General features: G+C 43.2%; 1 protein-coding gene across 1 annotated transcript in view; it reads right to left on the minus strand.

Annotated features, from left to right (window-relative positions):
• Positions 1–21,925, minus strand: part of sema6bb (sema domain, transmembrane domain (TM), and cytoplasmic domain, (semaphorin) 6Bb) — a 135,873-nt gene that overhangs the window by 55,903 nt on the left and 58,045 nt on the right. The window contains exons 2-5 of the mRNA XM_047343081.1: positions 16,343–16,468; positions 14,756–14,870; positions 8,757–8,817; positions 8,538–8,600 (exon numbers count right to left, since the gene is read on the minus strand). Coding sequence (XP_047199037.1) covers positions 8,538–8,600; positions 8,757–8,817; positions 14,756–14,870; positions 16,343–16,451 — 348 coding nt within the window. The 5' untranslated portion in view covers positions 16,452–16,468. The remainder of the gene's footprint in view (positions 1–8,537; positions 8,601–8,756; positions 8,818–14,755; positions 14,871–16,342; positions 16,469–21,925) is intronic.

A 21,925-nucleotide genomic window follows, 5' to 3' on the forward strand; every position in this document is an offset into this window, starting at 1 on the left:
TTTAGTTTTCTGACCCCTTCAAATTAAAACAATTTCTTTTGACCTCTCACTGCAGGTTCTTCTTTATTGTTATCATTAGTTGTGGGCAGTAAAATGAAGACATTTTTTTATCTGTAAGTGTATGTGGAAGTTTACAGCCTACTGTACGGCACAAACAAGAGTAGCAGTGAATCTGCATGTGTGGTATTTTGGGGGGTTTTCACTGAGAATTAAGCCCAAATTCCAGTTATGACCTTTGACTTTAAATCCAGAAAGTATTGACAGCAGTTTGTTTTTGCAGGGCTGAGTCCGCCACCTGTGTGTGTTAGTGCAGAGTGAGTAAGTGGTGATGTACAGTAGATCTCTGGTGGACAGCAGCCAGCAACCCCCCCTCCCCAAATTGGTCTCCCAGTCAGGATGGCACCAGCTCTGCAACCCCCACCCCCCAACCCACACTCACACACCAAACCCACTACTGATGTCATCGGAAAGAGAAGAGGAGCTGGAGCAGAAGCGGTGTCGGTAGGTATGTTGAAAAAACTTGTATGTGTGTCTATGTGTGTGTGTGTGTGTGTGTGTATGTGTGTGTGTGAGAGAGAGAGAGATCAGAAGTAAAGCAGTGATATGAGATACGGGTGAATGTTATTCCAGATGCTCCACCCCCCCCCCCCCACTGCCCCTCCACCTTCCCACTTCACTCCCTGCGGTGTTCTCATTTTTCAACGACAAAAAAAAGACAGGAGAGAAGCAAGTGATTTCGTGTGTGTGTGTGTGTGTGTGTGTGTGTGTGTGTGTGTGTGTGTGTGCGTTTGATGCAGGGGGTGTGTCAAGTGCGAGGTGTAAATTTCTAATGGCGCAGCACTATGTGACAAATTGAGGCGTGACGGTGGCGGGATATGAGTATATGTCATTCCCCCATATAACAGCATGTGTTCCAGCAAGCCTGGTGCATACATCTGTGTATGTGTGTGTGCATGTGTGTGTGTGTTTGCATGTGTGTTTCTCTGCATCACAGCACAGATGCGTGCTCGTGTGTGAGAATCATTTGCATGCTGCTTGTCGGCGGGGTTGCAGTCTGTCAGCTTGGTCAGAGCTGTAATCACAAAGCCAGATGAAGCACTCTTAATAACAACCCTGTCCCACTGCCAGCATCTCAGAGAGGGGAGTGAATACTTCCAAGAGCCAAACCACTGCACAAATGTAGGCAATTGGCAGCGCTTGGACACATAAAATGAAACACTTCATGACTACATGATAAAACAAGGATTGGATCCTTTGCAACATTTCAGCTATGGAGCTCCGATTTCCATTTGCACTTTACAGACATCGTCTTAATTCCTGCTGCATGCATGCATTTCATTAACCCTTATTCGTTAGTTCCAGGAATCAAATTGGCACTTCCAGGTACAGGTCCTTCTTTATTAAAGCCTAGTTCAGTCTGCAGGATTATGGCTTTACTGTGGTTTCCACATTTAAAAAGAAAACAAGTGGCGAATCACTGAATTAAGCAATTATATATGAATTGAAATGCTGTACGTCCTGATGCCTCCTCCTTCTCCCCTCTGCCTCCTCCTCCTTTCTCTGCTCCCTCACTCCCTGGGCAGAGTCCAGACAAAACGCCACCTGTGCGGGCTGGCAAGACTTTCCAAGACCCAGACGACTGCAGCCCTCCTCCCCTTCCTACCCTTCCTCCTCCTCCTCCTCTTACTGAGCTGCCTGGCCTCTGAAAAATTAATCTGCAGCACAGATGAGTTACACAGGAGCGCGTGCTCAGTGCAAATATGGACTTAGTCGTGAATGGATGGCGACATTTAAAGGAGATCGAGAGGAAGATGGGGAGAGATGGTGCTCAAGCATGTACACGTGTGTCTGTGAGGAAGTTTGCATATGTGAATATTTATTGATATAAACTGGATGCTATGCAGTTTGCAATATATTAATCAGTTTCTTGCTCTTGAGGCCGATGTTAGCCAGGCTCCTTCTAATCTACACTGAGCAAGTGCATTCCACCTTTGAATTTCCCAGCAGAGACACGGATATTTTCCTTAGAGACACCAAAACAGGCATATCCAAAAGCATTCATATAAACACATAAAGGTAAAGTGATCACACACAGAGACAGAGGATTGACAACAAGTTCTCCGTTGCTACAACACATCTGCTCCAAACAACCTGCAGCAGTCAGACACCATTAAAACTGAGGAGGCTCCACCCTCTGCATCTGCTTTTCATCTCTTGTGCGGAACTCAACCTTTATGACTGAGATGATTTCATTTGGCCTGAGCCTGGGCTCAGTGTTTCTTCTAATGATGAAGCTTTTTCCCAAAAGAACCCTAATGAATGTGGTGTTTGACTGGCGGCTACAATAAACATTCCTGTGTTTAGTCTAACCAAGAAACTAAATATGGTCATGTGTCATAAGGTCTTTCCCAACCACAGCATTTTTCATAAAATATAATAAGTTATCCTGATGACCTGCTTTGTAATGTCCGTACAATAGGAGCCGTCTAAAGAAGGACATCAGGGGGTCATATTTAGCAAGCTGCTTCTCTAAATCTCTAGTTTCCATTACACGCCTGGCTGGTCCCCTGATGTTAGCGACCAGGGAGAAGAGAGCGTCGCCCTGCCAAGAGCCACCATTGAGCCAGAACTCTCCCACACATACTCAGACACACACACACACACACATATACTGTATACACAATACACACACAAAGATTTGGCGAGCCCCAGTCTCCACTCATTAACAACAGGCCTGTCATTTCCAGAAAAATCCCAGATGATCCCTGAGTGACTCTATGACAGGAAGAGAGTGCGTGCATGTTTATGTACACGTGGGCGGAGGATAAATTAACAGTGGTACCAAATTAGCAGCGATGTGCTGTTCTGAGTGCTACGGTCTTAGTCAGCATGTTAACGCTAATCCGCATCCCTCTGCAACCCTTCTTCTCTGTTTGATGGTAATTCTGACTGAACACACCACAGGCCCCAAACAAACATCAGACACCAGAGGGAGGGAGAGAGAGGGCGAGAGAAAGTGAGATAATTGAGAGAGAGAGAGAGAGAGAGAGAGAGAGAGAGAGAGAGAGAGAGAGAGAGAGAGAGAGAGAGAATGATAGAAAATAAGTTTTTCCTCGCCAGGCAGCCATGTGGCATTCTCAGCAGTGGAGCTGACCTGCAGCAAGAGCTACAGATTTTGAGGTCACCTGATGTCCACTCCCTGGTGAAAGCACACACACACACACACGCGTTCACACACGCACTGGTACACACACTAACATGCACACACGCGCGTGCACACAGCCATTTAATCCTTGACCACAACACAATCTGAGTCACCCGTGGCCAGCTCTGTCTGAAAACCTGCTGAGAAAACGGTGGCGCATTGATTTAGTTTAAGTTTAGTTTAAGTCTTTTAGTCACTGAACCTTTATAAAGCCGAATTTGTGACGGAACCTTATGATGAGATAAAACCTGCTGTCGTGCAAGTACCTATGGGGGATGTAGTTCACAGCTGCAGATTCCCAGGCAAAACATTTTTATGTGAAGTATTACAACATATCACAGAGACTGGGGACAAATCAACACTAGAAGCCACTAGGGAAACTAAAATAGTGTAAATAGGTATCATATTTAGGGAAATGCTGCAATACCATCTGGAAAGCTGATACGAAATGTATTTGTTTTGTGCATACAGCCGGAGGATTTATCAGTTGGCTGATAAAAACAGGCTGATATCAGCCTTTCACAGACATATCGGTGTCAGCGTTTAGCTTTGCTGATAAGAACAATTTTATTTTAATGGGAAAACAATGCTGAATAAATGTGCAGTTATCTTTATATTTTACTTGATTAGATGTGTGTTTATTTTGTTGATTCAAGTAAATTAGATACGGCTGCTTTGGGTTTTCTTTTTATTGAGACTATAAGGTTAAACTGTAAAACATCAAGACTTAATTACATTTCTGTGCCATAATGGATTGATAAAGGCTTCATAGGACTTATTGTCAAGATATAGCCAATATATTGGTATTGGAATTTTTTTTAACTCCTTACAATTTGTATCGGCATCAGTCCCCAAAAATCTATATTGCTGGGGTTCTAGTTGGGCATCATTTGCTGTGACATAGGTCTCGTAAACAAAAACTCAGCATTATCATTATAATGTTAAATTGTAAAGTTGTAAAGTGTGCAGAGCTTTTTTCTGTATTTGATGTTTTCTGCCTTGTTGCACCTTAGTTTTTGAGTTGTGAGTCTGGTAATCTTCTCAAAATTACAGCACAGGCTGCTGTGATATAAATAAAGTTTGAACTGAAATCCATCTTTTCCCAAGTGTGGGACAACCTGTAAAACAAAACCTACAATGTACAGTAAAATACTATCATGACAACAAGACAGAGAAACTAGACGGTTTAAGATTTAAAGAAGGCCCACAGTTACGACTCACATGTGGTTTTTTCAGATTGATTAATCCAGGAGCCACAAAAAGGCTGTGAAACCAAATCTTCAGACAGTCCGACCCAGAGAGGGCTTTGAGTTGGATGACTGAAAACCCAGAGCTTCTCCCGAGAGCACGATCAACGTTATATCGATCAAACAATCCTGCTAAGTGCTGATTATATCGATGCCCAAATACTCTTTAAAATATGGAATTGCCTCCGTTTTCATGGCTCGCTGCCATACAGGTTGATGTGTTGGCACAGATCCACCTCTGGGGAGCATGTCACCCTCTTTTGTACTTTCATTGGAAGAGAAAGGGATGGGTTGAAAGTGTGGGGGGCGGGCAATGACAGCGGGAGACAATGAAAATGGCAAATAAGGGAGAGATAAAGAGACAGCGGAACGCAAAGGACAAAGGGAAATATGACGGGAGTAAGCAGCGTGAGTGACAGTCGGGCCGACTCATCAAAAATCATCTGGTCAACACGCGAGAAGAGAAAAGGCAGAAGAATTAGTATATTGAATTTTCAGCCTAATTAGGGAGAGCACTTTGTCCTTTGTGATCAACCAAGCAGAAATATTTAATTACAAAACCAATTACGAGGTAGCGAATGTATCACATCTGACACAAGCCTCCCCCGAGCAGAACAGGACATTTTCAGGTGGAGGAGAGATAGAGAGAGAGGGGAGGAGTGGGTGGCAGAGGGCGAGGGAGGCCACCAGGAAATGACTCCCTGACAAACGTTTGTAGAGATCTTGAATTTAATTTAAACAAAGAGAGCAGTTAAAAAAGATGAGTGAAATCATGAATATGTATAAATGCACAGAATGTGTAATAAAGATGAGGGTGAGTGAGTCCACCTACATTTATGTAAGTGCCTGCACGTGTATGTGTGTGTGTGCTCTTGTACAGCTATCTTTGTGAGGACCAGTTTGAGTCTATGGAGTGAGGACATTTTGGGAAAGTGAGGACCTTTTGGCAGGTCCTCACTTTGCAGCTGGACGATACAGTGATGTTAAATGTTCTGAACTTTTGAGAAAATCCTGACACGTCTGACATAATTCTGTAAAGTAAGAAGGCCAACAAAATCTAATATGATGAAATAAAGGTTACGCAAACTTTGGACCAACTCACATATTCAGCGATGAAGCCAAGCCTCATCAATCTTGATCAAGCTTTGACTTGCAAGTTCTAATGGGAGCTGTAGGTATTTATAATCCAGAGCGCCTTTGGTCCAAAAACAATCAGATCAGTGAATCACTTTACTTTTTTGATCGTCATGTTGACATTTAAAAAATGATTTAAATTACTTTGCTTATTTTTTGTGATGCATGAGGAAGGTCGGTGGTTCGATTCCGGCCTCCTCCAGTCTGCATTCCAAAGTGTCCTTGGCAAGATGCTGAACCCCAAATTACAGTGTGTGAATGGCGTGTGAGATGAGGCCCGGCATACACCGCATGAATGCTGCGTTATAAGAAAGAAAACAAGCATATGGACGTGTGTGTGTGAATGTAACTTTGAGTGGCTCATAACAGGAAAAGTGCTTCATAAATACACACCCTTTACCATTTATCATACTGAGGTATTTATTTATATATATTCACTTTGTGACCTATTATCACATATATGGTCTCACAGTTGAATGTAATACTACAGCATATATTGCTAATGTGACTTTATGAAGCTTAAAGATACCCTGTGTTTTTAAGCACTTGCACTATAGAGTGATATTGTGATGACATGAAACTAGTGTGTGTGTAACTTCTGCCTGCTCATGAGGATGCACACGTATACTATACAGTTTGTTTTGGCATCAAGAAGAGCGGTGTCAGATTTACACCATGTGATTTCACACTATTTCACTGATCTATTCCACTGATAATGTGCCAAGAAAATAATCAATGCTCGATAACCACGAACAACAAGCGGTGTCCCAATTCAGTGGCTGCCTCCTCCGGGCGGATCCGTCTCTGGCCAAACTATCCCAGAATTCAGAACGCGTGATGACCAAAAACGTATGATGCTAACAATGAAAGTTACAACCTAAGTATCAGGCTTCAACTCAACCAAGTTGAAAAACAAAGGGGCATTCAAATTCTCTTGACGCAAATTGCGGGAGTCCTCCAACCAGACTGTCTCATTTCGTTGAAGGCTGCCTTCATGCTCCACATCGACCACCTCTTACAGGAGGTGGCCCATGAATTGTGTCACAGCTTTAGATGGCAAGTTGGGAAACATGTAAATAATGCATGTTCAAAATGTTCAAAATAAATGTATAAATCTAAATGTTAGGAAGGAAATGCAGTGAACACACACAGTTGTTTTTGGAGAGAAATACCCAAGAGTAAACACAGGGTGTCTTTAAAGTGTTGCATTTCCTGTTGACGCTGTGTGAGAGAGGTGTTGACTCAACTCCACAGTCATCTCTGAGGCTGCAGCTGAGGTTTTTGTTTTTGCACACAATTACATTATGTAGATGGGTGAGTTCCAACTGTTTCCTACATGCTCAGTTATTTGGATTTTTAGTTGCATTTTAATGTAAAAAGATGAATTGTGACTAAAAATATCTGTGTTTCCCGTTCTATAGTGACTGCATGCATATTTGAGTGTGATGTGCTTGCATACACACACACACACACACACACAAGCAGAGTCATTCATATGAATCTGAGCCCAGAGAGCTGACTGAGACAACCTGGCAGTGTTCTTATCTTCGTCACATTGCTGAATGACTCACAGCATTACCAGGCAGCACAGTCATTAGGGGCAAGAAGACCTTTCATATCTCAGTCAGCCCCACAGCTCTCCTCAGGGCTGGTCAACAGGGACCAACAACACTCCTCTTCCTCCTTTTCCTCCTCTTCCTCCTTATCCTCCTTTTCCTCTCCTCTCCTCTCCTCTCCTCGTCCTCCTTTCACCCACCCTTTTTTTCTCTGCGCCTCTTTTCTCCATTGTGTTTCTGTCTGGCACTGTCTCACACAGATTTAATGTCGGGTGTTCTCTCAGTGTGTTAAATAAGTCATTTTTTTCTCTGCCTTCAGGGGACAGAGCCTGTGTTTCCCCGGTCAACCACAACCATCACCACTACACACACACACACACACACACACACACACACATCCCTAGTGTGTGTGTGTTAGAGATATGTGAGTATTCAGCCGTGGGCTGCTGGTGGCTGCTGGGACGTTTCACCCCATCTCTTCCTCACTGCCTCAGTTTCCTCAACGCCCACCTGCATTTTCTGAAGGCACAAACCGAATTCCTGATTCACGACGGTGGAACAAGTGGTGTGCAGGTAGGATTGGTTCTGTGCTTCCACTCAATTTGTATGAGTGTGTGTGTGTGAGATGGGTTACATGAGCTGGGACAATGATATTATTCACAGTCATTGCACCCCTCTTGCTGAAGCTGTGCCAGCAGGCAGGACTGTTAGATAACTGGCACGGTGAAACCAAAGCTCGGAGCCAGAAAAGTAAAACAAGTGGCATCATTTAGATGATCACGTTGTGCCTTTGTGTGCGTGTGTGTGGTGAAGGTATTACTCATGTTGTGGGGACCCAAATCTGTTTCCACAGTCACATTATGGGGACTTGTCTTCCTTAAGACATGTTATAATGTTTAGTTCAGATTCAGGTTAAGTCATGTCTGTGTGTGTGTGCGTGCGTGCGTGTGTGTTTATAACGTTATTGCGTTATTGTACATTATATAATTTCTGCATATTCTGTGATTTCTCTTCTTTTGGAACTTTGGCAGATTTTACTAAAAAATATAAAAGCTGCTCAGTTTGAAAACGGATTTCATTGCAGTAAATGACACAATGAGCCGAGAAATAACAATTTTCTGCTACAACAACAAATCAGTATATGAACTGTAAAACTACTGTTCTGTCACTATAGTGAACATTTTTTTTTCATCATATGTGATGAGGCTATTTAAAGTTGTTATAATTAACACATGTACTATAACAAAGGATCGTGATGGTATGTTGTTTTCATTCCATTATTGTGCTGTTCTATTTTTGTACGCTATATTTACTTGATTGAAACATAGAGAAGGATAGAGATTACATCTGTTTGACAAGCGAAGATGGAGGAACAGATGCTAAACACCGTCTCACCTCATGTTTGCCCTTCATCCTGCAGATCCTGATGTCATTCTTGTTGGACTCCCATGTTCTTTTCTGCACATTTAAAAAAAGCACACAGACACACACCGCTGATCAGCTACATTTGCATTTCTCTGCAGCCGAAAAATGACATTTCGTGGCCTAATGATCAGAGATGCAGTTACCTGGAAGAGGTAAACGCAGTGTGTGTCTCGTCCAGGAGGTGCTTACCTTATTGTAGAACATCTCATCTCCTGCGACAATGTCCAACTCCACACGGAAAAGGTCATCCCTGAAAAGAGAGAGATAGAGAAAGTGGCAGCCAGTGAGGGAAGGCCAGACACCGCACAAGCGCCTGTAGTACAGCTTGAATATTGTTGCCAGCCCTGGGCAGGGCAAGTCACTGCAGATTTTCTTTTGGATGAAATCCAGGCACACACTTAATACAAACTCTGAATAGAGGTAGTTCCACCAGGGTTTTACAAATAACCCTCCACCTTCTGTATAATCCATAATGCCGGCATATTAGAGACATTCATTCCTTTAAAGTTGATCAGACCTGCAGAGATTAGAGAGCAGCTTTACAATGTCTTCCATTCCTCCCGATATATATGAGAAATGGAATCCGACTGCATAATGATGTCTCATATTTCCCGTCTGCCTATTGCCTCCGCTCATTAAACTTGACTTGCTGCATCGAATTTGCTGTCAGGCCTCTGAATTCTGCTTATCAGTCTTATTCAAAACCCTGAAATTGAATTAATGGACGATTTAATCAAGTTGTTGTACTGATGTTTACACCCCCTGCACGCTGCCTACACATGGCACAAAAACCTAACACCATGCATGTATTCATGATGTTCAAAAAACACTGCTGCACTTGTGTACTGCTGCTCTGCTCATAATTCTGCAGTAACCTTGGGCGTTCCTCTGATATGCCCACTACAGGAGAGTTGGGCTAAGCAGGTAAAAGCTGACGTTTGCATACTGATCAAGGCTTTGATATATTTGTACGGATGGATTCTGAAGCTTGGGCCTCATCTAAGTCAAGGCTCAATGCTTTGAATGGGCTAATCTGGAAATCTGCTTTAGCTGTGCTATTGAATTTATCGACTCCATCCAGCTCTGCCTCCCATCTGTGCTGCGTGTTCCTCCGATGTCTTGACAGAGGACGGGTTTATCATGTGTGAGTATCCATGTGAGTATTCCTACCACCTGAGAGTGTTCATCAATGTCTATTAAAGGGGGATTCTGATATTTTTCTCAACTTCTCATCAAGCGAGCCATGTGCAACATTGAAAAAAGCACTTTTAGAGAACATTTTCTTTGACTGTTGCAGTCATATTTTCTAGTATTATTCATTTACACACCCACTTTTATAAACAATCGGGCCCAGGTTGAGTAAAAGCACAACTCCTCTTTTATTTTGTTTGTTTAGTTTGTCTTTTTATAGAGAGAGCTGTGAGAATGTGTGCTCGATATGAACACAGGTAGGCCAAGTGCCATCAGGTTTCTCTCCTGAATAATTCATCCCCACTTCCCGTTGGTGTGGTTTGAAGACGCCCGCTCTTAATCAGCCTTGCAGACCACGACAACGGCTGAGGGGCGAAGAAGTGCCAAATCACCAAACACTTGCGTGGTGCCTCCTTGCTTTAATGGGTCAGAGTTTAAGAGTTCTCCAAACACTGGAGTGGGCCAGAGAGTGAGGCGTAATCTCATCCAGGCTGCTTCAGCGTTGTGTCAGCTTAACATAATGAGTATAGCAACAGGCCTCCTCGTTGGCAACCAGCACTGTTGCCTGTGATAGGGCGGAAGAGGGGGGAATTATTCATGCTACCGCTTCTCATTCTCTCGCCATCCCTTTTCTTGCTTGCTTCAGGTTGTTTGAATGATGCAAAGCCTGTGGCCTGTGTGCTTTTGTTTGTTCATAAAGTGGATTTAACGTGTGATTTAAGGTTGGGATTCAGGGTAAGGACTAACACACCATGTATGAACTGAGCAAAGATTTCATTATTCTTTTATGTCGCAGGATGTGAACGCAGCCTTGAAACACCTCATCTCAATGGCTCATAACTCACAAAGGCACCTCAGCTTACAAATCCCTAGCCTCAAACCCACAAATCAAAACTCTCCTGTCTCTCGCCTCTTGGCTAGGCTTGCGCGCGTGTGTGTGTGTGCTTGTGTGTGCACGCACGTGCCTGAGCTGTTATTTCATGCAACGCCGCCGACCCTTTCTGACCTGCCCTAATACAATGTCAACACAGGCTCGAGAGAAACTGTCAACATTTCCTTAATTTCTTACTTGACCACCTCATGAACTTTCTCCTCTTGGCCAAACAAAAGCAGACCTAGGTCAAGTCGAGACCTCTAAAGCCGTCAATGTCTCCTGAGAGAAATTTCAGTTTTCCCCTTCGCTCTTCTTCTTGCGGTCTTCTTCTTGTGGTTTATCGTGAGCAGCACTGAGCCTTTCTGAGCCTGCAAATGGAGAAGGCAGGAGAAGCCGCTCCGCTAGATGAAAGTAAAACCACCTAGTTACCTCGACACATCTGCCGACTGAGGGAGAGTGTTCTGTGGCATGTCTGTGCATGCAAGCGTTTATATCTGTAAATATGTGCCAGGCTAAGTACCTGCAACCCACTTACAGACTTACTCCTGACAACCGACTATGCAATGATGTGAAAACTAAGAAGTAGTGTTAAAGTAAACTGCTGCACACTGCCACCACCAAGTTTATACAGAAGAATGTTTGAGTTAAAGACCTTCAGGCATTAAACTCATAGTACTTAAAAAACATTCGTATAATGTTATTTATAATTGAACTAATTTGTTGGTATTAGTTTTTGGTTGAAAAATAATGAGTTCCGGTTGCTTCCTGTTAAATAATTTCTGGTTTAGTCACTTCCTGTTTAGTTACTTCCTGTTTAGCTCCTGGTTTGTCAGAAAAGCAAGGCATAGATGTACAGCATGCTCCGAAAGCAATTGGTGTGAATCTGCTATGACGTACCATAGAGGCAATGTGATACGTTTATTTGTTTTAAATTAGACATGTTAGAGATTATATATTGGAAATTATTTCATTGAAAATTATATTTGATAAGTTATTTAAAAACATTTTTATTTGGCAATGTGTAGTTGTGTTTATGGTGATGGTACAATGTAAGGTTTAGGTAAGAACACAGATAATTAATACTTTGTATTGTGTTCTTTACAGTTTTCCAGAGTATGTTGAAGATGTGTGACAGTAAAGGGTCAACCTAAATGTTGTTTAGTCAGAGTTTCGAGAACACTTAACAGCATAATCCTGCTAACTAACAGGCAGACAAACAAACAAAATATAAACATTATCTCCTTAGTGGAAGTCATAATCATCAAATCAATAATATACATAATAGTTAGCATGTTCTCCCCATGTCTGCGAGGGTTTTCTACTCCAGAGACATGTAGGTTCATTGATGACTCTAAATTTGCCCATCAGTGTGAATGTGGTGGGTGAATGTGAGTGTGAAGGGTTGTTTGTCTCTGAATGTTGGCCCTGTGATACACTGGGAACCTGTTCAGGTTTCCCTGCCTCTCTCCCAATGTCAGCTGGGATTGGCTCCAGCGACCTTCAAAGGAAAAGCTGTAAAGATATGGATGGACGGACAATATGCACACAGGTAACGAGATAAATACTGTAGATAGACTACAGTTTAATCGTATGGGCCTATTTTGTATCGTCAAGTACAGTAATTCATTGTCCATTAACTTTCTCTCCCGGGCTCACTACAGCTGAGCAGCCTCCAAAGCTTCCTGATCTTTGCCACAATTGATCATCTCCCTGTCCATCTGCCATGAGTCATTCAGCCTGTCTGTGGCCGCTGCCTAACCTCCACTGACCTCTGAGGTCAGCGTCTGCCAGCTAATAAACTGAGAGACCTCCAACCTGGCAGTAAGTCTGCACACTTTCCCCACAGCTACACACACACACACACACACACACACACACACACACACACACACACACACACACACACACACACACACACACACACACACACACACACACACACACACACACACACACACACACACACACACGGGTAATGACACACACTGCAGAAATCTCCTCAGATTTTTCAGAACTGGAACATTTAATCAAGACTTGGCGTCATTCCTCTGGTCATCTCGTCAATAGGTAAACACTCGCCATTGGTTTATAAAGTATTTGTGTGTATTAGGCCTTTGGATCAGACTGAGCGCTGAGGACCAGAGTCTGCAGCTGCTCGTCTTGTCAGGGGCTTAACACAGCAAGGTGCTTTACTCCACCTGACACCATCCAAATACATAGTTTACTTTCCTTTAGCGCAGCTGGGGAGAGGACGGGGCGAGGTAGCTGCTCTCAGCAGGTGCCTGGGCAGGGATTCAGCAGCGCTTGCAGTCTGAGGAGCAACTATGCTAATGGTGACAGGATTTGGGGATGAGTGAGGCGTCTTATCAGGCTATGCGTGGTGTAGGAGCTTTTTGCAGTCACACCTGCCACCACAGGTACTTATTTATACATTACACATTTTAAAACTCTGCCTTCCTGCCGGGCTGTCTCCAGCTCACACATGCATTTGCACATGGATCTGTTTTCACAACAGACTGATCATTTTCTGTCAGGAAGTCGAAAACAGTATTAGCCACTTACAAGGAATATATAAAAATACATACAGTATACTCTTGAAACTCTTTCTCTATTTCCTGCCATCAACACCCTTCGTCTTTCTACCTGCAAGTCTCGCATTAGAGGTATCATCTGCTTGGCTGAGACATTCATACCAGTTTACCTCTGTTATTCAGTAAGAATTTCTGCAGCTGTAAATTGGAAATAACCTTTTTAAGACTGGTTATATTTCAAAGCTGTCCGGCAGACAACAGTAGCTGTAGTCTAAGGGCAGTTTTATTATCTGGCTGTGTGCACGTGTGTGTGCTTATAGACCCTCTCTACACAGACAGAATGGCTGGAACCATAGTAACGTAGTTTGATATATTTACTACCGACTCTCACTAGCGAGGTTAGAGCAGCTGGAGGCCAGGCACTGGGTCATTTCCTGGACCACAGTGGCGTCTCTTATTGGAAACCACTTCAATCTTCTTTCAGACTGCCACTACAGCAAATAACCAGCACCACATGTGGAAACCGACTGCGTCTCATTTTTTTAGCATGTTTCAAGCTAAATTAATTTTTTGACAACACGGGGCAGTAAATCTGGAGGTGCATGTTTTCTGTTAGCTCTGTCTGCCTCCGCTCGGCTCCTGAATGGCTCCGGGGGAGCAGCAGATGTAGCTCAGCAGCCTAAACCTGGCGCTGCCGTCCACGACGCCCTCGTCTGGCTCTACTGACCACCAGGGCTACTGTCTCCACCAGGATCAGCGCATTCAGCAGACTGACAGACATATGGGGACCATCTTCATATGGAGACCACACAAGAACAAATTTGTCAGGCCAACTATCTTCAGATGCAGCTACTGTATCAGCAAAACTGGCAAAGTTTCTATAGTGATCTCCCTGCAGATATCACTGTTTCCAATTTGGTACGTGCCTTTGCAAAAATCACTTCACTCAGTTTATGAAACATGGGACTAGCTACTAAAATATTCACAGCACTGTCTTAAACAGTACCAGAACGGATCTTTTGGTTTGGATATTTCATTTAAAAGCCCCATGGTACACCCTCACAGGACCAATCTGTTATTTTGACCATGTAGAGAAGAAAATATCCTGCTTGATTGATATAAACTGATTTCTTTTTTTTCCAATTACTTTCTGCCTCATTCTGCTAAACATGTTGAAACGTGCTGGACCAACCAACCAACCATTTAAATTCCTTCCACAATTAACACAGTTAACACTTTACACAGCAACGTAAATGGTCCAGTGTTTCACAATATCAGTTAATTAAAATGAATGTAGCGATAACAAACAAACAGATTTTAAAACTGAAAACAGGCTTAGTATTTGTGTGTGTGTGTGTGTGTGTGTGTGTGTGTGTGTGTGTGTGTGTGTGTGTGTGTGTGTGTGTGTGTGTGTGTGTGTGTGTGTGTGTGTGTGTGTGTGGGTGGGTATGTGTGCACGCATGTGGTGAGACCAATAAAAAACACATCACCCAGGTCTCATATTTCTTAAAACTCATGTTAACATGAACATTGACGAATTGGAAATATGTTGCTAGTATGTCTTGTGTGAATCGGTGTGTGTTGTGTTCTACCTGGCTCCGATGTAGAGCGTCCGATTGACTTGCAGGATCCTCTGGATGTGCAGCGGCTCTTGTCTCAGCCACGTCCGGTGGGGTCGGCCCAGAAACACCGGGTATCTTCTCGCCACTGTCAGGGAACGAGACACAGAGACGAAGAGTGACTGATCCTGAACTGACATAAATCTTTGAGGAAGAAAAGTACTCAAGACAGAAGCGGTTTTGTGTTTGTTTTGACAGCTCCGCAGCAGTAGCAGGGTGATGTGGAGACAAAGCTTGAGGCTTGTAAAACAGCAGCACATCTGATACATTAAAGAGACAACGACACAGACAAATAATCCTCTGAGAACGAAAGATTTCTGAAATGCGCTCCATGTGTCACTGTTACATTCACTAGTTTTACTGAGTGATTGAGACTCACTTCTGATAAATTGTTCATGTTGACAAGTTGGGCAATACGTGTTCTGCCAGCTGAATCAGATAATTCAAAAAAGTGAAACACACAAGGATGTGTGACATTTTAAAAACATCAAAAAACGTACATCAAAACACTCAAACTGTTTTCAGAGGACAAGGATTTCTGTACGTGGAGGAAGGGAAACCTTCAGGGAGAGAAATCGAAGATAAAAGCGGTGGATTGTGTTCAGCTGGTGGTCTTTTTTTATCACGTCCCACAGATGTGACACAGTGTAAAATAAGTGGCGAGAGAAGCCGAAATAACAGTTACGTATAAATCAGATGGAAAATCAGTATGGATGCCCGTCTTTGACCTTGACTGAGGTGAATGAGACAGTATTATTTTATCTAACATCCTCGCATCCTCTCTCTGTCCTGTTTTTATCCCACACACAGTCCATTCATCTGTTTCCTCTTCTTATTCACCTCCATGTTTTGTCAGCTTGTTTTATTCCTGTCATGTAATTACTTTCAACAGAACCTTCGTCGCTGTGTCCTGGGATCCACTATGATTCATTCTTTCTCTTCTCATCCTCCACCTCTACTTATCCGTCCACCTCCACACTATCCCTCCATTTGTCTCATCTGTCCATCCAGATGGGAATGTGCTTTGTATTATATCTTATACCTGCAATAGACCACAGCTACTGAGTCGAATGCAGTGTAGCTCTCAGAAGACTGACAACCTCTACTCTCCGCTGCGTGTGGTATTGATACGTGCAGAAGGATCTGGACTCGGCTGGGGAAACGATCAATCAATATTATTGAACTGCAATCAATCAAGGGTCTGGCCTAAAATGGAGACTGTCAAGCTGATATGGAGACTCAAAGTCTGAGTGTGTGAGGAGCTCTGTCTCCCGAGGGTCTCTCTCTGTGTGTGTGGGAAAGTTACGAGTTTCTTCCTACGCTCTCCGCTCTCATTCCTGAGTGTGACCCCACAACTCCTGACCTGGACACCAGTCAACACCCTTTGTGTGAGAGCCTGTCTGACCTCGACAGCCCACACCATGACCCCAAGCCTCCTCTATGCTCTCCCCCCCAAATTCAACACCCTACGTTTAGGGACACCTCACACATGTCGACCCGGGCGAGAGGCACGCAGGGGAGTAGGTGGTGAGAGGGCGAGAAAATCAGCGAGGTCAATACCTTCGGTGGGGATGAAGTTCAGGGGCCCCGGTTCCTCTGGGAACGCCGAGCTGGCCATTCGGAGGAGCCAACAAAGCAGGAAGAAGGAGGGAGGGGCCATGGTTGCCATATTAACAGCACTGGAGTCTGTGGAAATAAAAAAGACAGAAAAAGCATAAGTGGTTGCTAAATAAGCCAGATGAGTGAGACAGATATACATATACATGGGCAGTGGAACATTAGCTGTGTCCCAATTCAGGGGCCACCTTCTCTTGGAGGACTTGGTCTATGTGGCCCACAAAGGAGGCGGTCTTCAGGAGCTGCGTAGGCCGTGAAGGCCGAACTGATATGAGACAGTTTGGTCAACTGAGGATTTACGTGAATGGGCAGCATGTCCCGCCCTTACTGCTGTCGCCTAGCAACAGAGCTGCAGTTGGGCACAACGAGAACGTTTTAACGCCTGTTGGCATTTTGACTTGTAGCGTTAGCTGTTCAATTTTGTTGAAGCCAGATGCTTAAGCATCGGACGTCTCGTAGCTCTCCGACACCATCACCTCTTGGAAAAGGGTTTGTCAAGTACAATTAATCTTGGGATAGGTTGACCCGAGATGTCTTTGCCCTTGATTCTCTAGGATGGACGCATTGAGGCACAGATTACTTAATCACCAATTAACAAACTATGGAACTACCTAACTAACTAGCTAGATTGTTTTCTCAATTGAAGCTCTTAGTTTAAAGACCCACACCATCTCTATCTTGTCTCCCTGATGAGAGGGTCGATAAAACGCTGCTCTGACTGAGCGATTGAGTCATTCATTGTGGGAAGTGTCCGGTCAGATCTGAATACAGCCAGATCACTGTGATACAGCCCCACCACATCAAACATCACACCACCTATGACACATATGACAACTATGAGAAAGACACATAGGAGCACAAGCGGGGGGTTGACATCTTGGCACGACAGAGGCCAGGATACAGCCTGTAAATGAATAGAAAATCTGTCTTGGCAGAGAGCGAGTGAAAGGCTCAATAAAACTCCAGACATCAAGCATTATCCAGGATATGAAAGAGACTGACAGAGGAAGCGTAGTGGTGGTTTACTTAGATTAAATGCTTGCCATCCACGCATATCACCTCTCTAACGGCAGATCTAAACGGTCAGTATTTATCATCACGTAGCACAAAGGCACATGCAGGTCTCGAATGTGATTCATGTGGAAATACAAATGATACCCAAATTAAGTTACTTCACACGATCCATCTAGAAAATGACTCCGGCACTTAGGACTTGTCGGAGAAAAGCTTTCATGATTGCCACAAACCCTAGAAGGCATAAAGGGCAGGCTGCTACCTCTGCATTTCTCTGCAATTTTACTGCCGTAGCGTTTGTGTGTGGTCACATCCAATGTCCATCTAACTGAGACCTCTATTCAAGTTGTTATTATCTTGTATATTCTATACAATATAATATATTATTCTTCTATAATATTCTAAGTTGTTCCCTCTCCATGCCTGCTTGGCAAGGACTTGTGATTTTCTTACAAATTTCACAAACACTGTGATTTATAAAACCTCTCAACTCCACTTTAACTTCTTGTTAATGCTGAAAGCAACGCTGAATAATTTGCATTGAATATCAAGCAGACATGTCCCCACAAACAAAAACATCTCTCGCACCCATGCGCAATTGCAACATCTCAAATTTGAATAGTCAAGGTTGGATTTCTTTATGCAAAAGAGCATAGCATTTTACTGTGGTCACACATGTGCCATGCAGAAAACAATGGAAAGACAAGCACCTTGCCGACTGTACGGTATCCAGGATGCATCTATCTCAGTTTTCATCTCTCTTGCACACTTTAATACCAAAACAAGTGTAGATATGCAGGTTTTCTACATGTCGGGGTAAACTAAGTGAGCTGTTAGCTGATGTGCAGACTGTTAAAATGGCTCTGTCGTGTCCTATCCACTCATTGGAGCCTCTGTGTGAGATGCTTTGGTCAGTTAATGTGTTTTTAAAACTTATTTTAGCACACTCACAACAAAGCTACATGGTGGCTGGCCACTAGTTAGCATGGCATGGCTTACAACATTAACATATATTTGCCATGTGTAGTCCATTGACTGTATATAAATAAGGTGTAGCCGCTGTGCTTCTGGTTTGATTGTGCCGTAGAGAGCAGTGCGCCCACGTTGGTGTCATGTTTACATCTGGCAATCACAGCTGTAGCCACTACTACTGATTCTATCCTTTTACACTGAAGACAAAAAACAGATGTTAGTGGGTGTTAGTGGGATTTTGGTCGAGTATAAAATGGCCTTTAGACTTTCACATGTCATCTTCAGTTAAGTTCAAGTCAGTTGTTGCAATGTGTGCTTGAGAACTGAACTGGCAAAGATTATATTTTGTTGCATATACGACCCTAATTCATTACTATAAAACTACAATCTTGAGCAGCTCAAATAAACAATGACAATACGTCATTAGAAAACTCTTTACTGTTCCCACAAGATGTTGGAACTTGGCTGCAGGGATTTATTCCATCTCAGGCACAAGTGCAGAGCTGAGTTAATGTTGGATGTTCCACTTCATACTGAAGGTGTTGGATGGGTTTGAGGTCCGTGCCCCGTGCTCAGGCCGACCCAAACTGGGAAAGACTATTTTTATTGGCCTCACTTTGTGCAGTGAGTGAGCGACTGTGAACCCCTTTTCAACCAAGGGGATCCTGGTGCTGGTGCTGGGTGCGAGGGTTGGTTCGGACATGGTTCAACTTGCAAACCTTTTTAAGAACCTTTTTCCATTTCAGCAGGCTGGAGCCACCATGGAGCCTCGTCATTACGTTTCTGATTTCCCAGCAACACTAGCGCTGACTTGAAGCAAAACATCAACAATGGCAAAGGTGTCTCCGATGTTGCAACAGAAACCCACCATCTCCAAAACTTTGTGCCGTAGCCAATCTGCATCCACATTCAAAGGAATTAATACATAATGTATTCTTTACAAATACTGAAACATATATAGGCCGTAACAGCAGCACCAGTAAATGAGAGTTAAGTAAAGTTTGTTCAAATTACTCAACATTAACTACTCATCATATTTCACAAAAACTCCTGCGTGCATTGAATTCAGTAAGAGGGTATTTTAATGCTATGTATTGAACTTTTTATCTGTAAGAAGAACAATGTGCTTGCTTTGTTCGCTTCCCTTAATTGGAAGTAAGGGACTGAACTCAAACCATGACAGTCTCTCGACAAAAAAGGCCGTAACTATTTGTACAGAGGCTCAACAAAATATGCTAATGAAGTAAAAATGTTAATAGTAAACAATAGATTAATTCTAAAGTCAATAAATTTAATTAAATGTAGTGAACGAAAGAGACGATATATAATATACATTTGGAACCAGCAGCCTTTCTTCAGCCATTCTTTCCTTCGCACATACGCGCTCTCCTCTGAAAGATACAAACAGCCATTGTGCAGCCCATCTACTTAATGGAGTCTCAGACATAACCTTATCAGGACACATAATCTTTATGGGGCATTTTTCAAATTCCCCTACTTTGCCATTACAATAAAAGTGGGAGGCATGCTAATTACCCAACACCCACAAGCCAAATTACAGGAGGTGAAGGGGAAAGAGTCACAGAGAGAAGAAAGGAGGTCGAGGGTAGCGAGAGAGAGCGAGAGAGATGGAGAGAGATAAGTGAGAAACAAAGAGCGAGAGAGAAGATGAGAAGTCAGGAAGTCAGTATATCCAATCAGAGATTCTATTGTTTCTGCTATTAATAATGTATGAATAAATGTCAGGCGGTATGCATTCGCTTAGTATAATTAGACACTCTGGGCTATACAATTTCATGGGACAGCAGAATAAGTAGATACACAAGTATTAAAGCAAAGTGTGTGTGTGTGTGTGTGTGTGTGTGTGTGTGTACGTGCAAACAGTTCCGAGCTAAAGCATCTCTGTAATTATGACAAATGACTCTAGCGAGTCCATTCAGAAGCACAAGCACAAACTGCATGGTAGTATGACATTATCACTGAGCCAGGCACACTGCAAGTCACATATATATATTTTGCCATTTGTGGGAGACGTTAATACAAAATATTCAACCCAAGGGTGCTATACCACTCTGTGTATGGAACTGAAATGGCAGTTGATGTCATCAAAGCCATATTGAAGTTGGCACACACTGCGTAGGCTCCATGGATTTGAAAAAAAAAAACGTTAAAAAAACCGCATACTGCCAGTAGCAAATTATTGCATCAGTTCGTTTTCCACAGGGACTATTGTTTCCAGTGTTGTGACAAAAACTGGAGGAACTGAGCTTGAGCTCGGGCACTATCCCAACAGCCCTATTTGTTTGCCAAGTTAATACAGATGGCAAATGACGACAGTGGAGAAAATTTTTTTAAACAATGTCTGGTCGAGTAAAACTTCAGATTGAGCTGAAATTCCCCGTCCATTGCAACTTTCTGCTGTTCTTTATTTGGCTGTTTTCAGAAAAGAAAAGTTTGCCTTTCTCATATTTCACACAAGAACGCAGCAGGAGATTGTTGGAGACGCTGTTCACAACAGGAAAATATCAGGTTTTCGTTTAAATCACCTTGACACTGGCTCCTGCCCTTATCTCCATAAGCTCTCAAATCTCATTGTTTTTCCAAGATGGGATATATACGTATTGTTTTTATTGTTTTTTTTTTGCTTCAGTTGCTTGTTAGAAACGTCATCAACACACCCACTTACTCTACAGTTTCCTGTTGTATTATCGCAGGGGGTCACTCATTCTACATACATTTTACAAGGGGACTGGCAGGAAAAGTTCCTGAAAATATCAACTGACTCGGACATTTGCCTTCTCACATACAGCCCCTCTGGAAAATTTCAGGAAAATATCCAGACTTCAGTGCAGGTCTGACAGCAGCTTTGAAGAATCTCACCACTGTGCTCCAGTCGCTAGGATTCTACGCAGACTTGTTAATTTGTCCCTAGCCCCAGATCAATTTGGTTGTGGAAGGTGTAACGTCTCCCTGGACTTCATTACTGCCACCTCATAAAGATAACTTAACAAACAAATCACCAGCTAATCAATTATGTCTGGTGTCTTTAGCGAAGCCCTAATGAGCGCTGATCATCTTCTGATACAGAGTGAAGTCAGGGCCCTAAAGGGGAAGAATGGGCTTGATGGAGAAGAGAGGAAATGTGAGGAATCTCTGTAATGTGGAACTGGACCCTGGTTATGAAGAGAAGCTCCCTCTGCTGCAGGGGTTTGGATGCTTTGCATACAAACAGAACACCTCATCATCAAATGAAGGCGCTAATATGCTCTAAAATGCTTTTGTCACTTATTAAGTTAGCTCTCGCTCTGTCCTCACTAAGCCTTTCTACCTCCATCTCTTTACTCTCTTCTCTTACTCTTGTTCTCCCTCAGCACCAGTCATGTCGACGTGTACGTCTCACCGTGTTTCCATTGCACAGCCGTGAGGTTCTTTCACTGGAAACTGGACAAACGCTTTATAGAAAAACCAAGATTATGCGTGTCCTAGATATGGGGAAAAATGGTAATGAAATAGAGCAGCATAAACGGGGACACAGTGATG

This window comes from Hippoglossus stenolepis, chromosome 14, assembly GCF_022539355.2.
Source record: "Hippoglossus stenolepis isolate QCI-W04-F060 chromosome 14, HSTE1.2, whole genome shotgun sequence".
Taxonomy (NCBI): Eukaryota; Metazoa; Chordata; class Actinopteri; order Pleuronectiformes; family Pleuronectidae; genus Hippoglossus; species Hippoglossus stenolepis.